This window comes from Grampus griseus (assembly GCF_964374135.1).
Source record: "Grampus griseus genome assembly, chromosome: 14".
Classification (NCBI taxonomy): Eukaryota; Metazoa; Chordata; class Mammalia; order Artiodactyla; family Delphinidae; genus Grampus; species Grampus griseus.
The window spans coordinates 63,456,559-63,483,298 of record NC_139008.1 but is presented as its reverse complement, the minus strand read 5'-3'; the positions used below and the strand labels follow the sequence as shown (position 1 = coordinate 63,483,298).

General features: G+C 50.0%; 1 protein-coding gene across 1 annotated transcript; it reads left to right on the top strand.

Annotated features, from left to right (window-relative positions):
• The first annotated feature begins 22 nt into the window (after positions 1–22).
• SNTA1 (syntrophin alpha 1) lies at positions 23–26,060 on the top strand. Its single transcript, XM_082671464.1, has 8 exons — positions 23–366; positions 3,556–3,741; positions 18,256–18,460; positions 21,607–21,814; positions 21,964–22,094; positions 24,275–24,471; positions 25,183–25,370; positions 25,455–26,060. Exons 1-8 carry the CDS (start codon positions 57–59, stop codon positions 25,545–25,547), a joined length of 1,518 nt encoding a protein of 505 aa, XP_082527590.1. The 5' UTR covers positions 23–56; the 3' UTR covers positions 25,548–26,060.
• Positions 26,061–26,740: the final 680 nt, after the last annotated feature.

Sequence of the window (26,740 nt, the reverse complement as noted above, 5' to 3'; positions counted from 1 at the left end):
GGGCCGGGCACTGCGGGGCAGGGCGAGCGCGGCGGCCCGGGGGCTCGGAGGCGAAGATGGCGTCAGGCAGGCGTGCCCCGCGCACCGGGCTGCTGGAACTGCGCGCCGGGGCGGGCTCGGGGGCTGGAGGCGACCGGTGGCAGCGGGTGCTGCTCAGTCTAGAGGAGGACGCGCTGACCGTGAGCCCCGCCGATGGCGAGCCCGGCCCGGAGCCCGGTGCCCAGCGGGAGCCGGAGCCCGCGCAGCTGAACGGCGCCGCCGAACCGGGCGCCAAGTCCCCGCCGCTGCCGGAGGCGCTGCTGCTCCAGCGGCGCCGCGTGACGGTGCGCAAGGCCGACGCCGGCGGGCTGGGTATCAGCATTAAAGGTGGGCGCGGGGCCACCGAGCGCACGAGTCGTGGTGTCTGTGGGACCGCCGAGGGCGCAGAGGTCGCGGGGGCTGGCAGCGTATTGAGGACATGGAGTTGGATGGCTTCTGTCTGGGGGGTAAGGGCGTCTGAGAGGACAGAGGGAACCGAGGGCACCAGGAGCACCAAGGTCGGAGAGGGCTTTGAGGTCTCAGTCAGAAGGCACAGGTGTGGAGGGCGTTGGGGACTCACCAAGGACACGTGTGAGTGGGGAGTTCTGTGTGGAGGCAAAGAGATCTGAGACTGGTTGCCTAGTCTAGGGTTGCATGGCGATCAAGAACAACAGGGACCCCAGGAGAGCAAAGGATGGAGAAAGGAGACTGAGGCCTGGGGTACTACTAGGGCAGGGAGGGGGAAGTCTTCAAGACACAACCGAGGTGGGAGGGAGGAGTAAGGCCTGGAGTAGGAAGCATGGCTGGTGGGGAGATTGGAGACTAGCTGGAGGCGCCAGCTGGGCTGGGCTCACAGACAGGGGGCCAGAAAGGACCTAGAAATCTGAGGACCTAGAAAGGCTGTGGACCTAGGTGAAGAGCCCTAACAGCTGGGTTTGAGTTTCCTGATCTGACCATTTCCACCTTCCACAGGATTGAGGTGGGCTCTCAGCCCCCAGTACTGACAGCTTTCTTTAGGGGGCAACCCAGACTGAAGTCCAGAATCAGCTGTGTGAACTTAGACAAGTCATTTCCCATCTCCGGACCTCAGTTTCCTCAACTATATAATGAGGGTAATGGTAGAATTGGGATGTTTCTATGAAAACAGGAGTCCAAAGTACTCACCCTGCCAGCACATAGTAGATGCCTGGAGAATTATGGCTGTTAGATGAGAGGAAGAATAGAGGTCACGAGAGACTCCCAAAGTAGCTAACCTCGTGCTAAAAAAACTGCACACCCCAGCTGTTGGGTTCACCATTCCTTCCTGAAGGGGTGGGGATGGTGGTGACTTGGCTACCACTGTGTGCCAAGTGCTGTGCCCAGTACTCTAGGCTCATGATCCACTTCATCCTGGCAACAAGTACTAAAAGGTAGGAAGCATAATCCTCATTTAGTAGGTGAAGAAACTGAGACTCAGAAAAGTAAAATGGTTTTCCCAGGGTCACACAGTCAGTGAGCGACAGAGCTGGGATTTGAACCTCAGTTATGAGGCCCCTAGAGAGTGTCCAGAGGAGTCGGTTCTTCCCCATGGAAGGGCAAACTTCCACGCAGCCAACCAAAGGGATCTAAAAGGGGAAAATGGGAAAGCCAGGGAGTGGGCACCAGTTTTGCCTTCAAACTCCGGCATGGGATAGGGCAACAGATCAATCCAGAAATTGTACACTCAATGTGTTAAAACAGGAAGGAACTTAGAGTTCACACAGAGTTCCATTTTGCAGATGGACAAACTGAGTCTTGGAGAGGAGGGGGACTTTCCAAGGTCACATAAAGTTACCTCCTAGCGTCATACTTCCAGGTGGGAGTAGGGGTACTTTTTGGAGGTGTCAGGGGAATACCAGCTCCATTCAGTTCTTCATGTATGGAGACTGGGCTCCTGTTGCGACGTTGACCTTTCCTTTAGGGTCCAGCCCAGCCCAGGCATCCAAGAATAATCATGGATTCAAACTGAACTGAAGTCCCTAATTTCAGGCAGAAGAGGGCAGATAGATATAAATAGAAACTCCTTCCTTTCCTAGGTCTCACGCTCTGTGTGGTGCAATGAACAAACTGTTGGGCCTGTGTGGGGGTCTGGAGAGGCATTCCAGTCCTACTTCTGCCACCAGTTTGTTGGGTGACATTGGAATTATGACCTGGGCCACTTGTTCCTCATCTTTGAGGATGGAGCACTAGTATGATACCTGAGGGCCTGACTTGTAGTCTACCATAGAGTTAAGAGTGTTGGTTCTGGAGCCAGGAGACCTAGGTTCAAATAATGGCTTTGCCGCTAACCAGCTGGGTGACCTTGGGCAAGGGGCTTCTCTCCACACTTCAATTTTCCCAGTAGGAATCTGAGCATGCCTGTGTGACTGGGGTGTTGTGGAGATGCAACGAGACAAGATTGAAAGCATTTAGCATGGTGTTATTACTGTTTCTGATTTTAAAAGGACATTCAAGAATTTAGAAATAAAGCAATGTGGTAAAATGTATTAGGTTTTTTTTTTTTGGCTGCGTTGGGTCTTTGTTGCTGTGCGCGGGCTTCCTCTAGTTGTGGTGAGCAGGGGCTACTCCTTGTTGTGGTGCGTGGGCTTCTCATTGCCGTGGCTTCTCTTGTTGCGGAGCATGGGCTCTAGGCGTTCAGGCTTCAGTAGTTGTGGCGCGTGGGCTCAGTAGTTGTGGCTTGCAGGCTCAGTAGTTGTGACACGCGGGCTTAGTTACTCTGCGGCATGTGGGATCTTCCCGGACCAGGGCTCAAACTCATGTCCCCTGCATTGGCAGGCAGATTCTTAACCACTGCACCACCAGGGAAGTCCCCAGATAGGCTTTTGAAATCTCTAGACTCTAAGGCCTTGGTTTCTAGCCTGGATCCTAGGTTGTAAAGCTTTCTGATTGCTAAAGAGATCCTTCGTGGCCATAGCAATAGCTGACTTCTATCTTTATTCTTTTTTTTTTTTTTTTTTTTTTTTGCGGTATGCGGGCCTCTCACTGTTGTGGCCTCTCCCATTGCGGAGCACAGGCTCCGGACACGCAGGCTCAGCGGCCATGGCTCACGGGCCCAGCCGCTCTGTGGCATGTGGGATCTTGCCGGACGGGGCACGAACCCGTGTCCCCTGCCTCGGCAGGTGGACTGTCAACCACTGCACCACCAGGGAAGCCCTCTGTCTTTATTCTTGATTAGAGGCTATCAGTGGGTTCCCCCATTATGGGAAAATTGCTTAAAATCCAAAATAAAATAAGAAAAAAGTTTCTGAAGCACCTTGTAAGTTACTCAAACACTGGTGAACACCCAAAGCATTTAACCAAAAGATACATTATAACATTATAAATCTAGAAAATGACTTGCAAGTGTTATTAGTGTCCTAACTTCTAAGGCTGTTTTCTGAGATTCTCTTTACTCTCCACTCCCCATTTCAGCACTGGTTTGGACACGGTGAGAGACCTTCAGAAATAATTTTGCCTCGATGTGACTCGCAAGTGTTGGAGTGTCTGCCTCAGTTTCTTCCTCTTTCCGTGCTTGTGCAGGGGGCCGAGAGAACAAGATGCCTATTCTCATCTCCAAGATCTTCAAGGGCCTGGCAGCCGACCAGACGGAGGCCCTCTTTGTAGGGGATGCCATCCTGTCCGTGAATGGGGAAGACCTTTCCTCTGCCACCCATGATGAGGCAGTGCAAGTCCTAAAGAAGACAGGCAAAGAGGTGGTGCTTGAGGGTAAGCATTGGGGACCCCAGGGGTGTTCAGTTCTTCCCTACCTTCCCCAGGCCTCATGCAGTGTGGGCTGGGAGGTGGGCAGGGTTGAAAACAGAAACAGAACTTGGGGATCCGCCTTGAGACAGCAAGGGCGGTGGCCCAGAGCCAGGCTGACCTGGCTTTCATTTCCTCTCTCCCACTCCCTAGCTCTGTGGCCTTGGACGAGTCACCTCATTCCCCTGAGCCTTACTTTCCTCATCTGTAGGGCAGGGATGTAACTTCTGCCTTACTGGGTTGTGGAAGTTGGACAGAAGGTCCATGGCAGGCAGGATCTGCCACCCAGTGAGTGACTCAGGGGAAGAGAAGGGCGGGGACTGGCAAAGGGGCGGCTAAGATTCTTTCCTGAGGAGCCAGGGGAGCTCTCAACTCTGAGTTCTCCTAAAACCCTGAGACCCATCTTGCTTTGGGAGGGGACTTGGCCTTTATGTAGCAGGGCATCAAATACTTCCAGCTAGGCTCAGAGAGGAGTATTATTTTTGGGTGGGGGGGACTTGGTGGCTCCCCTCCACTATCCCGTCACTGTGTGGTCTTAGATGAGACCTTGGCTTTCTCCGGGACTCAGTTTCCCATAGGTTGTTACAGTCTCTTGCTGGGGTGGTCCCAACTTCTGCCTTTTGCCAGCTCTGTCAGGAGGTTTCTGCTCTGCTCAGCCTTTTCATCAAACTCCACTCTGTGGGATAGGGAGGGTAGGAGGGAGATGCAAGAGGGAGGGGATATGGGGATATATGTATACATATAGCTGATTCACTGTTATACAGCAGAAAGTAACACAACATTGTAAAGCAATTATGCTCCAATAAAGATGTTAAAAAAACCCAAAAACCAAACCCCCCAAAAAACTCCACTCTCTCAGTTCCGGAAGCCATGGGGGCCTGAAGAATGTGTCTTTGGCTCCTGGCCCAGAACAGGCACACGGAGGTGGCGGGGGCTGATGGAGAATGCCATGGCCAGTGAAGCTGCGGAGCTGAGCCCCAGGCCCAGATCCTGATAGGTTGCCTTTGTGTCCCCAAAGAGGTCTCCAGAGGCCACAGAGACAAACAGGCTCTGGATCCCTGGGTGATCGTTGGCATTCTTGACCTAAATTCTCTATTGTTTTGTTTTATTTTATTTTTACATTTTATTATCTATTTAAATGTACTGTGTGTCTATTTAAATGCTACTGTTGCATTTTAAAAATATATACTGAAAGCTGACTCTGCAGTATTGGTCCCTAAAAGCTTAAGTATATCAATCATATTTTAACAGCAAAATTAAATAACAAGATCACACATTAATGATATGGATATAGGAGACTTTCCCTCCCATATGCCTCATGACTCTGATATTTATAGCCAGTAATGCAGTTTAAACAGTTGAAATTCATCAAAATGTCATATTTTGGTTGACTTGAAAAGCTCTTTTAGTCTCTTCTGTTTGAAAGTTTAGTCCATGGATGGTAAAATTTCTACTGTAGACACATTTCTGATCCACACCAAGGTCCCCTTCACCTCCTCATCTTTAGGTAAAGAATGTCTCTATCTGCCTTCTCAGTGTGGATCATTCTGAGAGGGTAGCATCTCTGAGTGTTAGACGTTTGAAGCGTCTCCTGGTTTCGGGGCTAATACCCAAGCCTTCTACCTCATTTACTCCATTCCTTCCTCACTAAAGCCAAGAAGCATTTCCAGAGACCTACTATGTACCTGATTTGCAGAGCATTGGATCAGAAGCTAAAGCAGACCCGGCCCTTCCTGAAGGAGCCCACCAGTGAGTGGGGGAGACAAAATATGAACACTGTCTTCTCCACACAAACTATTTAAAAATCAGCGTCTAAAATCCTGTCTGCTCTGTAATTAATCTGGCCTTAGGCAAGACCCTCGTCTTCTCTGGGGCTCAGCTTTCATATCTGTTGGAGTTAAGCTAGATCAGAGATGACCAACAGCTTTCATTTTGAGTGTTAGCTTCCTTGGTGGCTGCTGAGAGTTCCATATTTGGAAAGATTGGGAGGTCTTATCTGGACTCAGCAGAAAGGAGCTGGAATTGATTAGCAATGTCTGCTGCACATAGAGTAGGGAAGAGAAATACCATGTGTAACATCCCAGGACTGAGGGTTTCCAGCACTTATGTTCTCTAAGACTTTTCATAGGGCAAGAGCTTTCCTTGGCAAACGCTGCCCCAGGCTGCTGGATGGAGCCTGGCCTGCCTCTTGCCCAGCATAGGATTTGGCACAAGGTAGGCACTCTATAAATGTTAGTGACTCCCCTCCTGTCCCATAGCATTTATATAGAATTGGTATTATTTCCTCCTTAAATGTTTGGTAGCATTCTCCAGGGAAGCTACCTTTATAGAAAGGTTTTTGTTTGTTTGTTTGTTTGTTTTGCCACACTGCGCAGCATGTGAGATCTTAGTTCCCCTACCAGGGATTGAACCCTGGACCCCTGCAGTGAAAGTGCGGAGTCCTAACCACTGGACCGCCAGGGAATTCCCAATTTTAATGTCTTTAATAAGGCAGTTTAGATGATCTGTTTTTTTTCTTTTCTTGGTAGTTTATGTCTTGCAAGGAATTTGTCCATTTCATCTAAATTGTCAAATTTCTCAGCATAAAGTTGTTTATAATCTTCTGGTATTTTTCCTCCCTTTTGGATGACAGCCCTCTCCTGCTTTCTCTTTCTCTCCTCCTCCCTTTGTACTGCTCTACTCAGTGGTTTCAAGGGGACTCTCAGTCTCGTGGGGCAGATAGCTGAGCAAACCTACCAGATCACCATCCTGTCACAGGTGCTGAGATGGGGTCTGCGCAGGGATTGGAGGAGGTCGGTGGTCAGGAAAGACTTCCTGGAGGAGGGGATGCTGGCACTTTATGAACAATAAGCAGATGTGGGTATGGGGTGGCGAAAGGGCATTCTGGGAAGGGGAGCTGTGTGAGCAAAACCATGAAGGGGTGAAATGACTTGACTTACCTGGGGAGTTGCCTGGGAAGTAATTCAGCTTTATCTGAGCCTAGGTGTGAGGAAGGGAGTGGAGAAAGAGAGGGCTATTCAGACTGACAGTTTCTGCAGGGCCTTGAGTGCCAGACTAAAGGAATTTGGAGGGAAACAGAGTGGTTAAAGAGTTTTCAGCAGAGGCTCACATGGTCAGCTCTGGGCTTTACAGCATCAACCTGGTTTGGAGGGAGGCAACAGTAGATGCAGAATGGCAACAAAGAGGCTGGGGCCACGAGCAGGAGGGAGATGGTGGTGGTTTGACCTAAGCAGGTTTGAATAAAAAGAGGAGTCTCGAGGTTGTAGCCTTCATGTTAGTTTTTTCCCAGCTTTTTCTTAGTTGAAGTCTCTGTCTGAGCTGCTCTCCAGCAGGCTTGTAAAAGTAGGTAATTCCACCCAGTGGGGGCGAGCACTGGCGTCAAGACTCTTTGAATCGCACGGGTGATCTGAAAAGCCTGGAAGACATGAGGGATCTAGGATGCTGGGTTGTGACTGGTCCTTGAGATTTGGGGGAGTTTGTGGAGACTGGGCAGCTGCCCCAGTCTGGAGCCAGAGCTCCTGGAAGCCTCTCTGGGCTTAGGATCCTCCCAAGCACCCAATCACTGGTCACATTGTTCAGAACTTCCCTGCCCTCATCCCACTTCTAAGACCACCTCCAAGGGCCCATGGCCTGTCCTTTGGTTGTGAACTTGGGAGGGCAGCTGGGCATCTTTCCTGAGGTCTGGGGCTTGTTGGGTACAGAGCTTCCTGAGAACATCCTAGAAGAAAAGATGTCACTAGCAAACTGCAGTTGCCAGCCAGAACCCTACTTCCCTGGCCTAAGTCAGGGGCTCAGCTGGGTATCAGCAACCCCAGCCTGCCTTCTAGACCTTTTCCTCTCTGAGGGCAGGAGTTTGCACAAGTGTCTTGAGCCTATTCTCAGCTATAGCGATGTATTTGTGACCAGAGTCTGGGCCCAAGCTGACAGCCAACACGCCTCTGTCTGCTGCTTAGAGAGGCCCATTGTGTGCAAGGATCTGGAAGCAGGGCCAGCCTGGGCCCTTGGAGACCAGGCCTGGGGGAAAAGGGAGGGATAGCCAAATGCCTCCCCTCCCTCCACCTGCAGTGAGGCTGACAAGACACAGGTAACAGGGAGCCTGTGATGCATTAAAAAATAATACTAAAGGACAAAAATGAATAAAGCCAATTTTAGTACTTTGTACAAAGTAGAGAAGGTTCACCCCACACAAAGATCAGGCTTTTAAAACATACAGGCATGGGACTTCCCTGGTGGTGCAGTGGTTAAGAATCTGCATGCCAGTGCAGGGGACACAGGTTCAAGCCCTGGTCTGGGAAGATCCCACATGCCACGGAGCAACTAAGCCCGTGAGCCACAACTACTGAGCCCGCACGCCTGGAGCCGGTGCTCCACAACAGGAGAAGCCACCGCAATGAGAAGCCCACGCACAGCAACGCAACTAGAGAAAGCCCACGCACAGCAACGAAGACCCAACGCAGCCAAAAAATAAATTTATTAAAAAAAAAAAGATACAGGCATAGAATAGCATGTACATAAAAGACACAGAGAGTAGTAGGAATTGCTATAATCCCTGTTTTACAGACAAAGTCACCAAGATTTGTTGAGAATAAATAACTTTCTTCAAGACATACAACTAATAAATTGGCTGACTCAGAATTCAAAACTAGGTCTGTCTGATTGCAGAGGCCACTATTGACTCTGCCTTGGATAATACCTACCTCTCATAGTTGTTTGCAACATAAAAAAATAATGCATGTAACATGCTGGGACCAGTGTGCATAAGTAGGCACTCATTTATTTTATTTGCTATTTATAAGGATGAGACAATGCATTTGAGGTTTATGGCACAATTCCACACAGTAAACGTTTGATAAACGTCAACCTTTGTCGTCATCACATCAGCAGCAGCATTTTTGTTTTCTCCAGTAAACCTGAAGGTCTCTGCAGGCAGGAGTCATGTGTAGTTTGCCTCAGAGCCCCAAGCCTGGCACCAAGCCCAGCACACATTAGATGTTGGTGAGTTTGGGGGGAATGATCACCTAGGGGACATCCCTGACCGTTTCTACTTTGCCTTTAACCTCCTCAATTGCAGTTCACTTTCCTAAATGTTTAAGATGGGGCTTAAGGCTCAAGCTGGGCTTGACTGATCCCTGAGAGTTTCCACTGTGAGTCCTCAGAACTCCAAGGCCAGGCCCCTGCCAGCTCATCGCCTGGGAGATGGGCACTGCCAAGTGTCCTGCCTGAAATTTGGCTCAATACATCACCACTGTCAAAAGTGGGATGTTATTAATGGATGCAGCTAATTTGAGGCCACTCCATGCAGCTTAGCCGAGTGATGCTGTGCCTGAGAGGTGCCTGAGGGACCTGTGTTCTGGGAACAGAGGCATGAATGGAGCCCCCGTCCAGTCCTCCCATGGCTGCAAAGACCTGTTGTTCTAATCATTGTTCTCAAGAAAACATTAATTTGGCTGCACACCCATACGGCTTAGGGCCATGTGATTCCCCACAGACAAAACTTGGCTTAATTCAGTCCTGGCCTGTTCCCTGGATCTTTGATTAAAATGCTTGTGGAGCTCTGGAGGCAGGTTTTGGCCTTGATTAGCTATGTGAGCTTGGCTGCTGGTGGTGGTGGTGGAAATTATAATGATAAGAATGTTAATGATAGTGATGGTATGTCTGCTGTTTAATGAGCACCTACAGTGTGCTGGATACTGTGCTAGGTGCCTTCCATATGCTTTCTCGTTGCATCCTCAAAACCACTCTTATGATTCAAGGTACATTATTCATTCCATTCTACAGATGAGAACACTGAAACTCAGAGAGGTGAAGCTTTTGCCCGAGGTCACACAGGGGCAGAGATGGAATTTGAGGTCAGATCTGTCAGATGTCAAAACCCATATTCTTAAATTTTTTTAAAAAAATTAATTAATTATTAATTTATTTTTTGGCTGCGTTGGGTCTTCCTTGTTGCATGCGGGCTTTCTGTAGTTGCGGCACGTGGGGGCTGCTCTTCGTTGCAGTGCACGGGTTTCTCATTGCGGTGGTTTCTCTTGTTGTGGAGCACGGGCTCCAGGCACGCAGGCTTCAGTAGTTGTGGCGCAGGGGCTTAGTTGGTCCGTGGCATGTGGGATCTTCCCCGACCAGGGTTCGAACCCGTGTCCCCTGCTCTTGGCAGGCAGATTCTTTTTTTTTTTTTTTTTTTTTTTTTTTGCGGTACGCGGGCCTCTCACTGTTGTGGCCTCTCCCGTTGTGGAGCACAGGCTCCGGACGCGCAGGCTCAGTGGCCATGGCTCACGGGCCCAGCCGCTCTGTGGCATGTGGGATCCTCCCGGACTGGGGCACGAACCTGCGTCCCCTGCATCAGCAGGCGGACTCTCAACCACTGCGCCACCAGGGAAGCCCTTTTATTTGTTTTTAACAAAAGTTTATTCTTAAATGTACAGTATGTTCCAAGACAACACTTCATTCTAGCTGTAGGTGGCAACAGATGTTATGGCAGAGAATCCAGATGTTTAAACAGGAATGGAATTAATGATCATCATTGCCTCAGACACAAGGAGCAGATTACTTTTTGCCAGATTTCCTTTTTTTGGAGATTTATTTATTACTTTTTTATTTATTTAATTTTATTTTTGGCTGCATCGGGTCTTAGTTGCGGCATGCGGGATCTTTGTTGAGGCATGTGGGATCTTTTGTTGTGGCACGCGGGCTTCTCTCTAGTTGTGGTGCGCAGGCTCCAGGGCGCGTGGGCTCTGTAGTTTGCAGCTCTCTGTGCGAGCTCAGTAGTTGTGATGCGTGGGCTTAGTTGCCCCGCGGAATGTGGGATCTTAGTTCCCTGACCAGGGATTGAACCCGTGTCCTCTGCATTGTAAGGCGGAGTCTTTATCACTGACCACCAGGCAAGTCCCTACCAGATTTCTTAATTCCACCCGTGGTCAGGGGCCTTTCCCCGGGGCTTCGCTTTTAGCTCCTCAAGTTTCTTCTGCTCCTTCTTCTGTTTCTGCTTGAATTGCCTTCAGGGGCTTCTTGCCACCTTTGTGGCCCAACATGGCACCTGCCGCCCCTTCCCCAGACCCTGACGGTATATTTTTGAAAAACAGAGTTTAAAAAAAATGTGAAAAGTAATATATCCTTAATTAAAAAAAAACAAACAGGAGAGTGTAAAGCAATTATCTTCTCATACCCATGGCTAATATTTTCACACACTTCCAGAGAAAGGTTTCCATATTTGTTTTTATCATTGAGCAAGTTGAGGACCTCTTTCCAACTCAGCACATGTAACTCTGTTTCATTCTGTTTATTATTTTTATTTTTAAAAATAAATTTATTTATTTATTTTTGGCTGTGTTTGGGTCTTTGTTGCTGCATGTGGACTTTCTCTAGTTGCGGCTAGCGGGGGCTACTCTTCGTTGCAGTACGCGGGCTTCTCATTGTGGTGCCTTCTCTTGTTGCGGAGCATGGGCTTTAGGTGTGTGGGCTTCAGTAATTGCAGCACGCAGGCTCAGTAGTTGTGGCTCGTGGGCTCTAGAGTGCAGGCTCAGTAGTTGTAGTGCACAGACTTAGTTGCTCTGTGGCATATGGGATCTTCCCGGACCAGGGCTCGAACCCGTGTCCCATGCATTGGCAGGCGGATTCTTACTTAACCACTGTGCCACCAGGCAAGTCCTCATTCTCTTAAATGGTTGCATAATATCCCATTATTGGGATTCAGACATTCGTCTCACAAATATTTATTGAGCCCTTGCTCTATGCCAAGACTCGATGTAAGGCACTGGGGATGTAGCCGTGAACAGGACTGAGTGGTCTGCCAGGAACTCAACTTTTAAAAATAAAAATAATTTATTTGGCTGTATTGGGTCTTAGTTGCAGCACGCAGGATCTTCGTTGGCATGCAGGATCTTTTGTTGCAGCTCACGGGCTTCTCTCTAGTTGTGAGATGGCGTGTGGGCCTAGTTTCCCCATGGCATGTGGGACCTTAGTTCCCCCAGCAGGGATCGAACCCGCGTGCCCTGCATGGAAGGCGGATTTTCAACCACTGGACCACCAGGGAAGTCCCGAGCTCACTTCTTGTATTTAGCAACCCCTATTCATGGGATTCAAGTTGCTCCTAGCCTCTTGTGCCATAGACAATGATGCCATGACCCCTCTATGCACCTGTGAACGTTTATCTGAAGGGGATTCCTGCAAAGGGTATTGCATGTTCAAAGTGTTCATGTGCCTTTAGGATCTTGATAGATGGTGCCCCCTATACTGTATAAGGGTGTGGAAGGTCAGATTTTATGCCCCAGAGTGTGGCAATTCAGGCAGCTCTGCTGCAAGGCCTGCCAGTTGCTGGGAACTATGTATATATAGTCCAGCCTTGCTGGACCAGCAGGACCTCAAAGATCATCCAGAGCCCGTTGGAATGCCAAGTCCTCTCCTCAGCATCCTGGGTGGGCAGGTGGGAAACTTGGACTTGAATCCTCACAATGCCTTACTCAGAAAGCTGGCATATCAGTGCCAATTATATAGGCAAGCAAACTGAGGCTCAGAGAGACTGTGGGACTTGCCAAGGCCGGAGAGTAAGCGTCAGGGCCTGGATTGAAGTCTTTGTCTGTCTGTCTGTCATGACATCCTGTGCTCATCCCCTTATACTGTCATACTAAGAATAGTAGCAGAAATAATAACCACACTGCTATTTATTGAAGACCTATTCTATGCCAGGCAGGACAAAGTGCTTTACAAGCATTGAATCTCAGTATGTTAGGAGATAGATATATTTTACTCCCATTATAAAGATGAAGATGTAGAGACTCACAGAAGTCAAGTCACTTGTCCAGGGTCACAGAGCAAGGAAGTTAAACCCAAGCCTGCCTCACTCTAGAGCCCAATTCAATGTTGTCTCCATCCTGAGAAGCCCCAGGCTTGTCAATATTCATTTATTTAACACATTTCTTATTTACTGATTACCAGGTATATGTCAGGTACTATTCTTGATGCTGGGGATATCCTAAAAAGCAAGGAAACATGTCCCTGCCTTCATGGAACTGACATTTTGGTTAGAGGAGAGAGGCTGTAGACTAGTAAGCAAATGGATAGATCATGTAATTTCAGGCAGGGGCAAGTAAATGAGCACCCACTGAACAGACAAGGAACAGCTTGAGCTTAGGGGACAGGCTTTAGCCAAGACTCAAAGCCAAAACGTTCAGTCATAAACATTTATTGAGCACTGGGATAAGTACTGGGGATACTGTGTTGAGCCAGAACAGATGTATCCCCTTCTCTCTGCAACACATATGTTCCCTCCCAATTGTCCTGGACCAGGCAAATGGTCCTGCCTTGCCTCTGTTCCTTGCATTTCTAGTGGAATCTATTCCTGGCTCCTTGGGGTCAGGGCTGGCTTCTCTCCTTGGCAGAGCTGGCAGTCGGGGCCTCTGGAAGGGGCAGGGTGTCCTGTGTCTGTTTCAACTTTCCTGAGGAGGAAGGGCCCACGTATCTGCTTTACCAGGCTCCTGGGCCAGAGGTTTGGCTGGGGAGGGTGTGGACACCAGTTGGGTCTATCCTTGGGGTCTCAAGAATGCTGGCCACAGGGTCATGGTCCTGCCCTCAGCTCTCTAGGACACTGCCTTTGGGCAGCCCCGCCCTGCCTGGCTGGGTGACTCAGGCAGAAATCAGAGCAGGGAGGAGGCCTCAGAGCTGGGCTATTTATGGCCACACTCTGGGGGCCCCAGCACCCCGCCCCCACTCTGGGACAGGCTGATTGGTTGGTGAAATGCAAGCCGTGTTTCAGACACCAGCTGGTATGCTGTCCATCTATAGCATGTTCCTGTGGGAGAGGAGAAGGAGGACCCACTTCTGGGATGGCCTGGGTGAGCAGGGCCTCTGGTAGTTTCTCTGGCTTCAAAGTTGACAAATATTCATTTGCTGAGCACGTAGCATCAGAGATCCCTGCTGGATTCTGGGGGGTACAGAGATGAGTCAGTCAGGGTCCCTGCCTTCACAGTGCTCCCAGCCTGGAGGAGAACACGGACTCCCACATGGACACATAGGGAAGTGGGGTCTAGGGGACTGCAGAGGTGGTGGGCGTGGAGGTTCCAGAGCGGGTATCTGGGAAGGTTTCCTAGAGAGGCGATGTCTGAGCTGAGCCAGGACCTTCTGGGCTGTGGCACCTTCTCCCGCCTGCTGAATGAACCTGTCCTGCCCTGGCGTTCATTTCTCCATTCACAGAGCACTGACTCTGGGTTCGAATCAAGCCTGGTTTCTGTCTTCTAGGAGCTCCCAGTTTGGTGCGAGAGACAGCCCGAACACACAAAATCACAGCAGAGTTCTAAGTGTGGGCGGAACCTGTGTCATATGTTTTATATCATCTTATTTAATTATAACGTCTCTCTGAGGTAGACATCATTATGCAGATTGAGGGCCAGAGAGGTGAATTACCTCGTCCATGATCACATAGCTAGACAGAGCTGGAATTCAAATCCTAGAGTGCCTGTCTCCAAACCATGTACTAAGGGCATTCTGTGCAGGGAGAACTGCATTTTTAAAGGCATTTGGAAGCTCCTACAGCTTCTGAGAGCTCTGAGGAGGTCAGTATAATTGGATTAGAGAGTGAGATTGGGGATGTGGCAGGAGGTAAAGTCAGCAAGGTAGGCAGGGCTCAGGTCCTGGAGAGCCTTGCAGTTGGGTGAAGAGTGCAGGGAGCCAGAGCATGGCTTTGAGCAGGGGAGGGACGTAGTTAATTATAGTAGGGAGATATATCAGTTGCAGCCTGAGTTGGAGTGGGGGGAATGGGTGGGTGCTGTATTAGTTAGGATGCTTTTGTCCGCAAGTAACAGGAACCCAATTCAAAGAGGTTTAAACATTGAAGAAAATACGTTTTCTTCCAGAATACATAAAGTCAGCATGGCTCCAGGGTGGATTAATTTAAGGATTCACCATCCTCAGTGTGTGGACCCCAATCCTGGGGTCAAAGTGACTATCATCGGTTTAGGACCAACTCCCCCCTCCCAGCAACTTCTAAAGGCTAAAGAGGAAGGGAAGGGAGTATATTTTCCCTCACAGCTCATTGGACAGAATTGTATCATCTGCCCCTTTCTAAGCTAATCACAAGCAAGAGGGATGGAATGATCATGATTTGCTTTGACCAGTCAAGATTTTCCCCCTGGGCTGGGGAGAAGCCCAGCCTTTGGGGCTCTGGATTCTGTTAGCAAGGAGAAAAAAAAGTAGGGGAATGGTTTGGCTGTCAGGTAGGCTGTGATGTGTCCCACCTCTATCACCCCTTGAGACATAATCCTGGGGTAAGTCATTGCTGTAATGGTGAGGATGAGTCATTTTTAGTCTTAGTTCCCAATCTTCAGACCTAGGCTTAGTTCTCTCAAAAAAATCTGCTCTTGTTTTCAATATAACTTCTCTTCCAACCCCAATAGGGCTTGTAACTCCCTCTCACTTTCACCCCTGTTTGCCTTGGATCCTATCTGAGCCTCAGGGCCAGTCTCCTGCAACAGAAATAGCTTCTTATGTGGTTCTTCCAGGGAGCTGGGCCAAGAACTGCTTCCCCACCCCTTCCTGGTCTGTCCGCTCACAGGCAGAGCATACTGACTGGGCCTTGACTGCAGACATCAGATGGCTAGCAAGCCAGATGGCCATGGGAGTAGAGGTGGCTGAGAGGAGAGGAAGAGAGGCTGCCCAAGGGCTAGCAGGCATAGGTACTATTCAGTAGGGCAGCAGAGGGGACAGCCTGGCTGGGAGAAGAGAGACCAGTGCTCGGGCAAGACTTTTAACCACTTTGATGTACACACTGTCCTTCCAGCAGCTCATTTTAGAGATAGGAGACTGCTGCTCATCAGAATTGGGAACAGTCCAGATGCTGGGACAGATGTGGCAGACACTACTGGTTGTCTGTCTTCCAACCATTTCCCCTTCTTCCATGCTACCAGAGCCTGATTTAATTGGGTGGGAATATGCTCAGCCCTAGAGGCTGAATTGTGATTGGTCTAAATAAATCATGACTATTCACTCTTACTAATGATTTGCTAGAAGTTGGCATGCAGCCCAGTCAGGCCAATGAGATATAAGGCTTCATGGAAATATTTACCTCTCTGATAAGAGGGAGATGTGAGGAGACAGCCCTTTTTCTGCCTGCCTCCTCCCTTCTTGCTTTGGGTTTTGTCATGTAAGGAATGATTAGCTTGAGCCTGTTGCAACCATCCTGTGGTCATGAGGGGAAGGCCAGAGAATGGCAGAGATCCAATGGCAGAGAGGCCTATCCAGGATCCAATGTCATTGAGCCACTGAACCAATCCTGAAATTGCCTTCCTCTAGACTTCTTGTTACATGAAATCATAAATATCTTTATTGCTTAAGGCACTGTTATCATATATTCTATTATTTGCAGCCAAACTCAACTAATTGATAGAATAAGAATGCCAAAATGTTTTATTATCAGTTAGCTTTAATTGATTGGTTATGGCTGCCATAGAACACTATGATTGATTTGTGATGGCTTCCTTGAGCAAGGGATAAACAAGTGGTAGCTCAAGTGTCACATGTTTACCATCCCAGTCCTACCTAGAGCCAGTCCAACACCTGGCACATATTAGGTGCTCAAGAAAACTGACTTGTCTCTGAAACTCTTCTCCCACCAAGCTCTTCTCAGATCAACTCTGTCATCATGTTGCCTTTCACTTCTAGCTGCCCTTTGTTACTGACATCTTCCTTTTGTCAAAAGGCATTGAATCCAGGCCCCAGTCAAGACTCTTTTGGTTGCAAATATCATAACTCCTGTTGGAATGGCAGTCTGACTTTCTAAATGAGGAGTATCAGAAACCAGAACATTAGCAGATGCCTGGCAGGGCTTTCCCTCTGTCTCTCAACATGCATCTCCACTGATTTTCTCTCCCTACGAATTAGCTCTCTCCTCTTCTCTGTCCTCACTGCAGAAGGTGGTTGCCCCTATAGCTTTCAAGTGTGTTCAAGACATTAGTGTAGGATCTCTCAACAGTCTCAATTTGGGTAGCCTAGTGTGGATAAGGGGTTGACCCCTGGTCCAGCTAACATAGCCAGGAGAGCAGGATCACATGTCAGAACATGACTTTATGGGTCAGTTGGGCAGAGGAACTGAATTAAAAGTTCAGTTCCTCTGAATTTTGCACCAGCCACATTTCAAGTACTCAATAGCTACATGCGGCTAGTGGCTACTGTGCTGGACAGTGTATACAGAGAACATTTTCATAATCATAGAAATCATTGTCTCTGTTGGATAATGCTATTCTAGAAGGAGTCCACTATACTCACTCAGTGATGACTGGTCAGAGCTAAGAGGGCCTCTAGACATCATATTGGTTAGGGTACAAGTTGTGCTGCTGTAACCAGATCCCCATAAAATACTATGGCTTAAATATAATAGAGGCTCCTTGCTTTCTTATGTAACAGTTCAAGTCTGACATGGCAGTCCAGAGTCTCAGCATCCATTTATTTCTGTTTGTTAGTCAGCCTTTTAGAGTGTGGCTCATGTTCTCCTGGTCAAGATGGTGCCCCACCAGCCTGTGTTCTAGCCAGCTCAACCTGTCAAGGGAAAAGACAGGGAAAGGAAGGGCGTGCCCCTTTCTTTTTTCTTTTAAATTTATTTACTTACTTACTTACTTATTTATTTATTTATTTATTTATTTATTTTTGGCTGCACTGGGTCTTTGCTGCTTCGCGCAGGCTTTCTCTAGTTGTGGCGAGCGGGGGCTACTCTTCGTTGGGGTGCATGGGCTTCTCATTGCGGTGGCTTCTCTTGTTGCAGCTCTAGGCACGTGGGCTTCAGTAGTTGCAGCACATGGGCTCAGTAGTTGTGGCACACAGGCTTAGTTGCTCCGCGGCATGTGGGATCTTCCTGGACCAGGGCATGCCCCTTTCTTTAATGGGCAGAACTTGGTAGCTGCACACATCTCTTCTGCTGTCATCCTATTGGCCAGACTTGGTCAAATGGGCACTTATAGCTGCAAGGGAACCTAGAAAATGAAGTCTTAAGATGGAAGTTTATCACTATCTTGGAGGAAAATTAGCAGCCTCCACCATAGGACTATCTCATGCAGCCCCTCCTTTTTGCAGATGAGAAGACTGAAGAGATAGAGGCAAACAATGGGACAGTGACAGAGCAGTCACATCTTCTGACTCCCGGTGTCCTCTCACTGCCTTGCTGCAGCTGTTGCCCATTCCCTTTAAGCAGCCATCCTGAAGCTCTAAACACTTAAGTGGTTAGAACTTAGTTATGTGGCCACACCTAGCTGCAAAGGAGGCTGGGAAATGTAGTCTTTCTTCCAAGTGGCCATGTGTCTATAAACCAAGGGAAAAGTGAGAGAATGGATGGTGGCATGCATCCAGAATTTTCTACCATGCTTCCCTGTCCGAGACTTTAGCCTAGAGGAGGATAGTGATAGTGGACATAAATTAAACTTTTAATGAATTAGTGACAATTGTGATGTGTGCTACGTGGGAGCCCATGTCACAGTGGTAACTGCTGACCTCTCCCCTAACCAGTCAAGTACATGAAAGAGGTCTCACCATATTTCAAGAACTCTGCCAGTGGGACCTCGGTTGGCTGGGACTCGCCTCCTGCCTCACCCCTTCAGCGGCAGCCTTCCTCCCCTGGCCTCCCACCCCGGGACCTCCATGATGCCAAACACATGTCCTTGAAGATGGCATATGTCTCGAGGAGGTGCACCCCCACTGACCCGGAGACCAGGTAAGCCTGGCGTAGGGGGCAACTCAGACAGACATGCCCTCGTGTTAGGTAGTGGGGCCAAAGGAAAGATTCCCTTGTGTTGCAAAGTGGCAAGCACGATGCACAGATGTAGTAGGTGCTTAAGAAACGTTTGTTGAATGGATGCAAGGGTGAAGTTATGGGGATGATAGTGCGCTTTGCTTCTCTCTTCTCCCTCTGGGCACTTCACATCTGAGGAGGAACTTGGTCTGCCAAGGAGCCCTGGATTCCAGTCTTGGTTCTCCTTGAACTAGTCCCTTTTCCTCACTAACCTTTAGATTCCCCTTTGTGAAACAAGGATGTCGGACTCAGTGATCCCCTCAAGTCTCTTCCAACTCTGCTGAGGTTCTGAGATGTCTGGTAACGTTTGTGTCAGGGCCGTGGAAGGTTACCATCCCTCACATCTGCGCAGCCTTTAACACCGATGATAAGATTGATACCAGCCAACATTACTGAGTGTTTATCATGCACGACTTAACTGTCACAGCAACTCTACAGGCAAAGTCCTATTATTTCACCCCCATTTTGTAGATGAGGACAGAGAAAGTAACCTGCCCAAGATCACACAACCTGGAAGGAATGGAGCTTGCCTCGTTTCCAGGTAGCCCTCTCTGCTTCAGAAGCTTCAGGTGCTTGAGTGATGATGGTGGTGAATGCAGTCTATGTTGATTAAACGCGGTGTGCAGTATTGGGGTGGTGTGTATATGGCTTGGGCATGAAAGGCTTGTGCTGTGGGTCCTAGTTACAGCTGAGCTTCAATGCCAGGCCAATGCCCAGCATTGCCCTGAAGGGCTGATTAATGTTCAGCATCCGTATCTCCTGGCCCTGCTTGTTGCCCCAGCCCCAGCCTGCCCCCATGAGGCAAGAACTAGTGAATCACAAGTCACTTACAGGTGCTCCACTAAAGGGGCCTTGTGTGTTGGGTGAAGGTGAGGTGGTGTCAGTCCTTCCTGAGACTCATAGAACTTTAGGTTAATTGTGGATCCCAGCCTGATCCCAGACATCACCTGAAGCATGTGTGTACCTATATTTCTATGTATGTCTACATGTAGATGGCATTTAAATACAAGCGTTTGTGGGTATATGTGAGCATTTGCACAGGCAGGGGTGTAGATTTGTGCATATGTGTTAATATTTGTATGTGTATACTCATGTATGTACATGTGCCTGATTTGTGTACATATGTGTAACTTGAATATAACTGGGTTTCCATATCAGCACAATATCCCAGTCAAAGGAACACAATCTGGTAACCAAAATGTAATGAAAAATATTTCAAACTTTTACTTAGTGTTAGGATTACATTGGGCTGCAAGTATCAGAAACCCCAGCACGAAATGGCTTAATAAGTGAAGAGTTAATTTTTCCACATGTTTAAAAAGAAGTCCAGCGGTCAGCTGTTTAGGCTGCTGTTGCTGCTCAAGAATGCCCTCAAGGCATCAGGCTTCCAGCTTCCTTTTTTTATTTTTATTAAAAAAATTTTTTTTTCGGCCGCATGACATGGCTTGTGGGATTCTAATTCCCCGACCAGGGATTGAACCCGTGCCCTTGGCAGTGACAGTGCGGAGTCCTAACCACTGGACTGCCAGGGAATTCCCCTTCTGCCATCTTTATTGTGGATTTTCTTCTTCCTGGAAGCAGGATGGTGGCTGCATCTCCAAGCATGTGTCCATATTCCAGACAGGAAGAAGGCAAAGGACAAAGGAACTTTTCTCCTGGTATTTTGTTCTATTGCTGCATAACAAGCCATCCAAAAATTTAGTGGCTTAGAAGATAACAGTTTATTATTTTTCACAATTCTGTAATCTGGGCTGGATCAGCTGGCCAGTTCTGTTCTATGTGGTATCTGCTGGGCATGGAAGTCCAAGATGGCTGTTTCACCCACGTGCCAGCTGGGGTGGTTGGAACAGCTGGAGGCTGGCTAAGCATTCCGCTTTCCGTATGACCTTTCTGTATGGCTAGCTTGTTCTTCTCAAGGTGGGTGGCCTCGGGCTAGTTGGATTTCATGATGGCTTGGGAATGCCGGAATGGCACTTTTGCCGCATTTTATTTGTCAAACCAAGTCACGAGGCCAAGTAGAGGAGAAAGAAGCTTCACCTCTTGATGAGAGAGGTGCACCGTGTGTATAGGGAGGGATGAATTTGGTGGAGGCCACCTTTGGAAACTAACTACCACAGCTGGGAACGCTTTACCTTTCATTTGGGAAGGGACACCCTCCCCAGAGCCTTCTCTCTCTCATCGGTCAGAACTGGGTCGATGGCCAGGGCTAGCTGCAAGGGAGCTCTGTAGTGGAGGAAGGCAGAGGCGGAGGGCATTGGAATGGATGTGTGTGAGCCGTTCTCCAGTTTCTGACCCACTTCACTGTTTACAGAAAAGCCAAAGGGGAGTGAATCTTTAATGCCCCACAGAACATTTGAAAGTCCTCTCCCTGTCACTAACTCCTCTTGTACCTCCCTGAAACCTTTCCCCCACACTTACCTGTGTGGCTTTTTATCTCCCTGCCCTTTTCCCTTCTCCATTCCCCAGCTCTTTTTTTTTTTTTTTCCCCACACCGCGGATCTTAGTTCCCCAACCAGGGATCGAACTCGTGTCCCCTGCATTGGAAGCATGGAGTCCTAAGCGTCAGACTGCTAGGGAAGTTCCCTGCCCCCCACCTCTTTTTATGTAGACCATCTCAGGCTACCAAGCCTCTTCAGTTGCTGTGTCCACACCCCTACCCCGTCAGTGCGTTACTTTGGTTCTGTACCACAAAGGAGAACCTGGGAGATGGCCCAGCAAGACAGTCCTTCTCCTTAGAAACCAGGAGGACAGGGCAAAATCATGAATCCTCGCACAGTGATAATTTTGGCCCCCGTCACACATGTTTGAGTGTGTGTGTTTGTGTGTATATGCCTATGTGTGTGTGTGTGAGATAGTCTCTTATCCTGAGATAAGATAGATAAGCCCCATGAGGCTCCAACAACTGTGGCTGGAGCCCTGCAGCGAGTGTCGCTCCTGATTCTGTCATGGACATCCCCTGTGGTTTCTTCTGGTTTTGTGGTAGATGGGGTTTCCTGGGCCAGATTTCAGGGTTGGGTACCTGCAGCCCAGTGGACGGGCCCTCCCCTGTACCTCATTTGTGCCTGCAGGTATCTGGAGATCTGTTCAGCAGATGGCCGGGACACCCTCTTCCTGAGGGCTAAGGATGAGGCTAGCGCCAGGTCGTGGGCAGCTGCCATCCAAGCCCAGGTCAACGCTCTGATGCCCTGGGTCAAGGACGAGCTGCAGGCGCTGCTGTCAGCCACCAGCACAGCCGGGAGCCAGGACATCAAGCAGATCGGCTGGCTGACTGAGCAGGTGCCTGCAGGGCCCGGGACCTATCCTCCCCACTCTTCCCTTGTCCTGGAGCTGACCCAAATCCCACTGCCCCTCACTGCCTCACCCCTCCCTGGCCCTCTGACCTCTCCCCTCTCCGTCCCTCCTCACTGCTGCCTTGCCCCCTGCAGCTGCCCAGTGGGGGCACAGCACCCACCTTGGCCCTGCTGACCGAAAAGGAGCTGCTCCTCTACTGCTGTCTCCCCCAGACCCGTGAGGCCCTGAGCCGGCCGGCCCGTACTGCCCCGCTCATCACCACCAGGTATCTGCGGACAGGCAGGACTGTGTGTCCCACCCAGAGCTTGGGGAGTGATGCTCTAGATGGACCTCAGAAGCTGGGGATTCCAGCCCTATCCTGCCCTGAGTTATGCCCCAGGTGGCCTGAAGTGAGTCTCTGCCTTGTCTGGGCCCTGGTTTCCTCATCTGTAAAATGGGGGCTTGGAACAGAAGGATATGAGGTCCCACCAGTCACTCATTCATTGATGCCTACTCTGCCCAACCTTGTGCTGTGTGGTTCAGGAGACAGAGAGCCCCCAGAGGCTCCGCCCTCAGGGAGTCCCCAGCCTGGCAGGGGAGACTGACCCGGGAACAGACTTTAGGATGCAGAGTTGTAGGAACCACTTAACTCTACCTGGCCTGGTGGGGGAAGTCTTCGGGCAGAAGGTGACATTTGAGCTGGACTTTGACAGATGAGTAGAAGTTTGCTATTTAAGAAAGGCTGGAAAAGCATCTCACACAGAGGGAACAACATAGTCAACGGTACAGAGGCATGAAGGGCTCTCACACGTTCATGGAGCTGTGCGTGTGCTGTAACCAGTTTGTAGACTCTCTGCAGGAAATGGGGAGGCAGGGAGTTGGCAGGGCCTGATCTTGCGGCGCCTCTATTGGCTGGTTAAGGAATGTTAGCCTTATCTTAAGAGCTGGGGCAGAGTTGAAGAGTTTGAGCCTGGGAGTGAGGTGGCTCTTTGGGTTGTGTTTTTTTTTTTTTTCTGCGGTACGCGGGCCTCTCACCCTTGTGGTCTCTCCCGTTGCGGGGCACAGGCTCTGGACACGCAGGCCCAGCGGCCATGGCTCACGGGCCCAGCCGCTCCGCGGCACGTGGGATCCTCCCGGACTGGGGCATGAACCCGTGTCCCCTGCATCGGCAGGCGGACTCCCAACCCCTGCGCCACCAGGGAAGCCCTGGGTTGTGTTTTAAAAGAATCCATGTTGCTGCCACCTGGAAAATATGCTGGGGGTGGGGGTGGATGGGAGCAGTCATGCAGGAGAGCTGGTGGAGGTGGGTGGAGGCAGCAGATGGAGAAGCAAGGCCGCATTTGCATTGGAAAACACATGGGTGGTAAAATTAACCAGGCTTAGTACTCACCAGATGGGGAGGGTGAGGGAGGTGTCCGGATGAATGGATGAATGGGAGGTTTGGAGCTTGTGTCTGGGGGAGCAGTGGGACTGGGGGTGGGAGTGCAAAGGGAGGAGGTCAGAGCAAGACGCTGAGTTGAGTCCAGAGTGTGTGAGGGACAGGTAGGGAGCTTGGGTAGGAAACTTGGAGACTTGTGGGTCTGTAGTTTAGGGCTGCAAAGTAGGGGACTGGGTATCAGAAGCAGCTCCAAGGGGGAATGAAGCTACGAGAGAAAGTATGTGGAGTGAGGAGCAAAGAGGGCTAAGGAACAGAACTCTGGGGTCTGCTGCCCAGAGAGGGGCATTGAACTGCCCAAGGTTACACAGCAAGCGAGAGTCAAGCTGCGGGGTCTCGGCCCTTGTTGTCCATGTCTCCTCACTCTGGGCTGGGCTCTGGCGTACGTGTCAGGAGCCTGCTGCCTACCAGGGATAAGCAGGTCATGAATTGCCTGCCTAATTAAGTGATTCATTAATTCAGGTCACAAATGTTTACTGAGCACCTACTATATGTCAGGCATTGTTTTAGTTGCTGGGAATATAGTGGCGAACAATTAGACAAAAATTTGTACCCTAGATGATATTCTGGAGAAAAAGACAAAAGCCAACCAAAACAGTGAAAAGTAATTATAACTTCTGGTACCATAAAGAAAAGTAAGGCTAGTGGGTGATAGGGAGGGGTGCCACTTTAGACAGAGAGGTCAGGGAAGCCTTCTCAGAGGAGATGGCACTTGAGCAAAGGTCTGAAGGGAGAGAGCAATGCAGATAATCAGGGAAGTGTGTGCTCGGCAGGGGAACCGCAGAGGTGCTGAGGCAGGAGTGTGCTTGGCATGTCTGAAGACATCAGAACAGTTGGAGCCGAGGGGGCAAGGGGAAGGGTGGCAGGAGATGGTCTCCTGTGAGTCAATCAGTGGCTGTCTGGAAGTCCTGTCCCCACATTAGGTGGTAAAGGAGTCGCAGGGTCCCTTCCCAGGTAACCACCCTCGTGGCCCAGAACTACCTCCCTGCTGCCTGAGGCCTCATGCTTAGCCCTCTGCCCCCTGCCCCCAGGCTGGTGCACTCAGGCCCCTCCAAGGGCTCCTTGTCCTACGATGCAGAGCTCTCTTTTGCCCTGCGCACGGGTACGCGCCACGGTGTGGACACTCACCTGTTCAGCGTGGAGTCACCGCAGGAGCTGGCTGCCTGGACCCGCCAGCTGGTGGATGGCTGTCACCGGGCTGCTGAGGGTGTGCAGGAGGTGTCGACAGGTGGGCTGGGTGGATCTGGGAGTGCCTTTCTGGTAACAAACCTCTTATCCCCAGGGGCATTCAAGTTTCCTTCTTTAGGGTGCTTCAGGAGGGGGAGAGAGAGTGGGATTTGGGGTCTCTGAGGGCCCTCTGTTTTGGATGTGCAGGTGCCCTGGTAGGTAGTGAGACTTTTCCCAGGGGTTTTCTCGTGCCGACTTTGTGACTCTGCTGGTGAGGATATGAGAGATGGCACTTGGAGTAAGGTTGCCAGAAAAAATACAGGACACTCACTTAGATTTGAATTTCAGGTAAAACAACAAATAATGTTTTGGTCTAAGTATGTCCAAATGATCCATTGCTTATCTGAAATTCACATTTAACTGGGCAAGTCTACAGGCCTCTAAGGTCTCCAAAGGCCATGCTTGGTGGGTCTGCTGATGCCTTTATAGGGAGTGGGCCTCCTATCCAAAGCAGAGTTGAAGCTCCCCCTTAAACCACCTTGGCTGCTGGCAGTGGGACTGGAAGTGGGGTATAGGTTTTCTGCCTGCTCATCCTTCTGTATTTCAGAGTGTGGGTGACTCTATACAGGGTGGGTGTACAAATGGCATTGACAGTGAGCCTCCCACCTCCAGTGGCATTCAAGTTCCGCTTTTGGAGCTGCCAGTGGGGATTGGAGGTAGGGCTTGCGGTCTCTGAGGTGTCGCTGTGCCCATGCCCACACCCTCCCCACAGCCTGCACATGGAACGGCCGTCCCTGCAGCCTCTCTGTGCATATTGACAAAGGCTTCACACTGTGGGCGGCTGAGCCAGGTGCGGCCCAAGTTGTGCTGCTCCGACAACCCTTTGAGAAGCTGCAGATGTCCTCCGACGATGGTGCCAGTCTCCTTTTCCTGGACTTCGGGGGCGCTGAAGGAGAGATTGTGAGTGGAGGGGCTGGGGGGTGATGCTGTCCGGGGGCCCAGGCTGGATGGGGCTCCTGACCCTTCTCTCCGTCCACCCTGCAGCAGCTGGACCTGCATTCATGCCCCAAAACAATGGTCTTCATCATCCACTCCTTCCTCTCGGCCAAAGTCACCCGTCTGGGGCTCTTAGCCTAGAGGTCGTCAGATGCATTAGCCCTGAAGAGGGGGTGTCCACCACATGGCCTGACCTGGCCCTCCGCTGATTGCCTGCTTACCACTGGGCTGAGGGAAGGGAGAGGAAAGGAACAAGGAGGCAGAGACCCAGCCCCTGAGAGAGGCTGGGACCCAGACTCAGGACACAGTGGATCCTGCCAGTGATGTGGTAGCCTCCCTGCTGCTCCCCCCACCCACACCAGTGCCTTTTGTGGAGAGATATTTTGTGTACGCAGAAGCCATTCCGAGCCCGGGACCTGCCCCTCTGGGGATCTTGACCCTAGCTGACAACTGCCAGGCCTCCCAGGGGCCCCTAAACTGTCCCCAGAGGCCCCATCTGAAGCTGGAGTTCCCTGGGGTCTGTGTCAAGAGAAAGAGGAGGAGCCTTTCTGTTCATTTCTCCCATCAGCTCTACCACCTTGAGGCATCTGGTTTTTCTCTTCATCCTCTCTCTCTCATCCTTAGTCTCGGATAAATAAACAGCCTGTGAGTACATAGGCAGCCTGGCCCAGTGTCTGTGGTTTGTACCTTGGCCTGTGGGTGCTGTAGTGGCCCCTGTAGTTGCAAGAGGGACCAGACCCAGGACTGGAGCCCCTTTCCCTAGAGAAGAGCAGACCTTTAACCACAGGGCCAAAAAAGAATCTATTGGTTATCTACTATTGCATAACAAATTACCCCCAAATTTCACAGCTTAAAACAGTGAACATTTATTCTCTTTCAAGTTCTGTGGATTAGGAATTTGAGAGGGGCTAAGCTGGGTTGTTCTTGCCTCAGGGTCTTTCATGAGGATATAGTCAAGGTGTCTGCTGCACTCATCTGAAGGCTTGACTGGGGCTAGAGGATCTGTTTCCAATATTTGTCACTTATGGATGTTGGCAGGAAGCCCTAGTTCCTCACCACATGGGCCTAATTATAGGGCTGCTTGAGTGTGCTCATGACAAGGAGGTTGGCTTCACCCAGAGTGAGTGACACAGAAGAGAGAACCAAGAGGGGTCCACAATGCCTCTTATCACCCACTCTTGGGTGTCACATACTGTCACTTTTGCTTTATTCTATTCATTAGAAGTGAGTCACTAATCCCAGCCCACACTCAAAGGGAGGGGAATTAGGCCCCACCTCTTGAAGAAAGGAATGTCAAAGAATTTGTGGACCTATTTTATTTATTTATTTATTTA

What these genes read in the sequence shown, in the direction of transcription:
- SNTA1 (XM_082671464.1), top strand. Translation starts at nt 57, where the DNA reads ATGGCGTCAGGCAGGCGTGCCCCGCGCACCGGGCTGCTGGAACTGCGC. An exon ending in CAAAGAGGTGGTGCTTGAGG is followed by an intron (nt 3,742 to 18,255) that starts GTAAGCATTGGG and finishes TCCCCTAACCAG; the next exon opens with TCAAGTACATGAAAGAGGTC. An exon ending in CCCACTGACCCGGAGACCAG is followed by an intron (nt 18,461 to 21,606) that starts GTAAGCCTGGCG and finishes TTGTGCCTGCAG; the next exon opens with GTATCTGGAGATCTGTTCAG.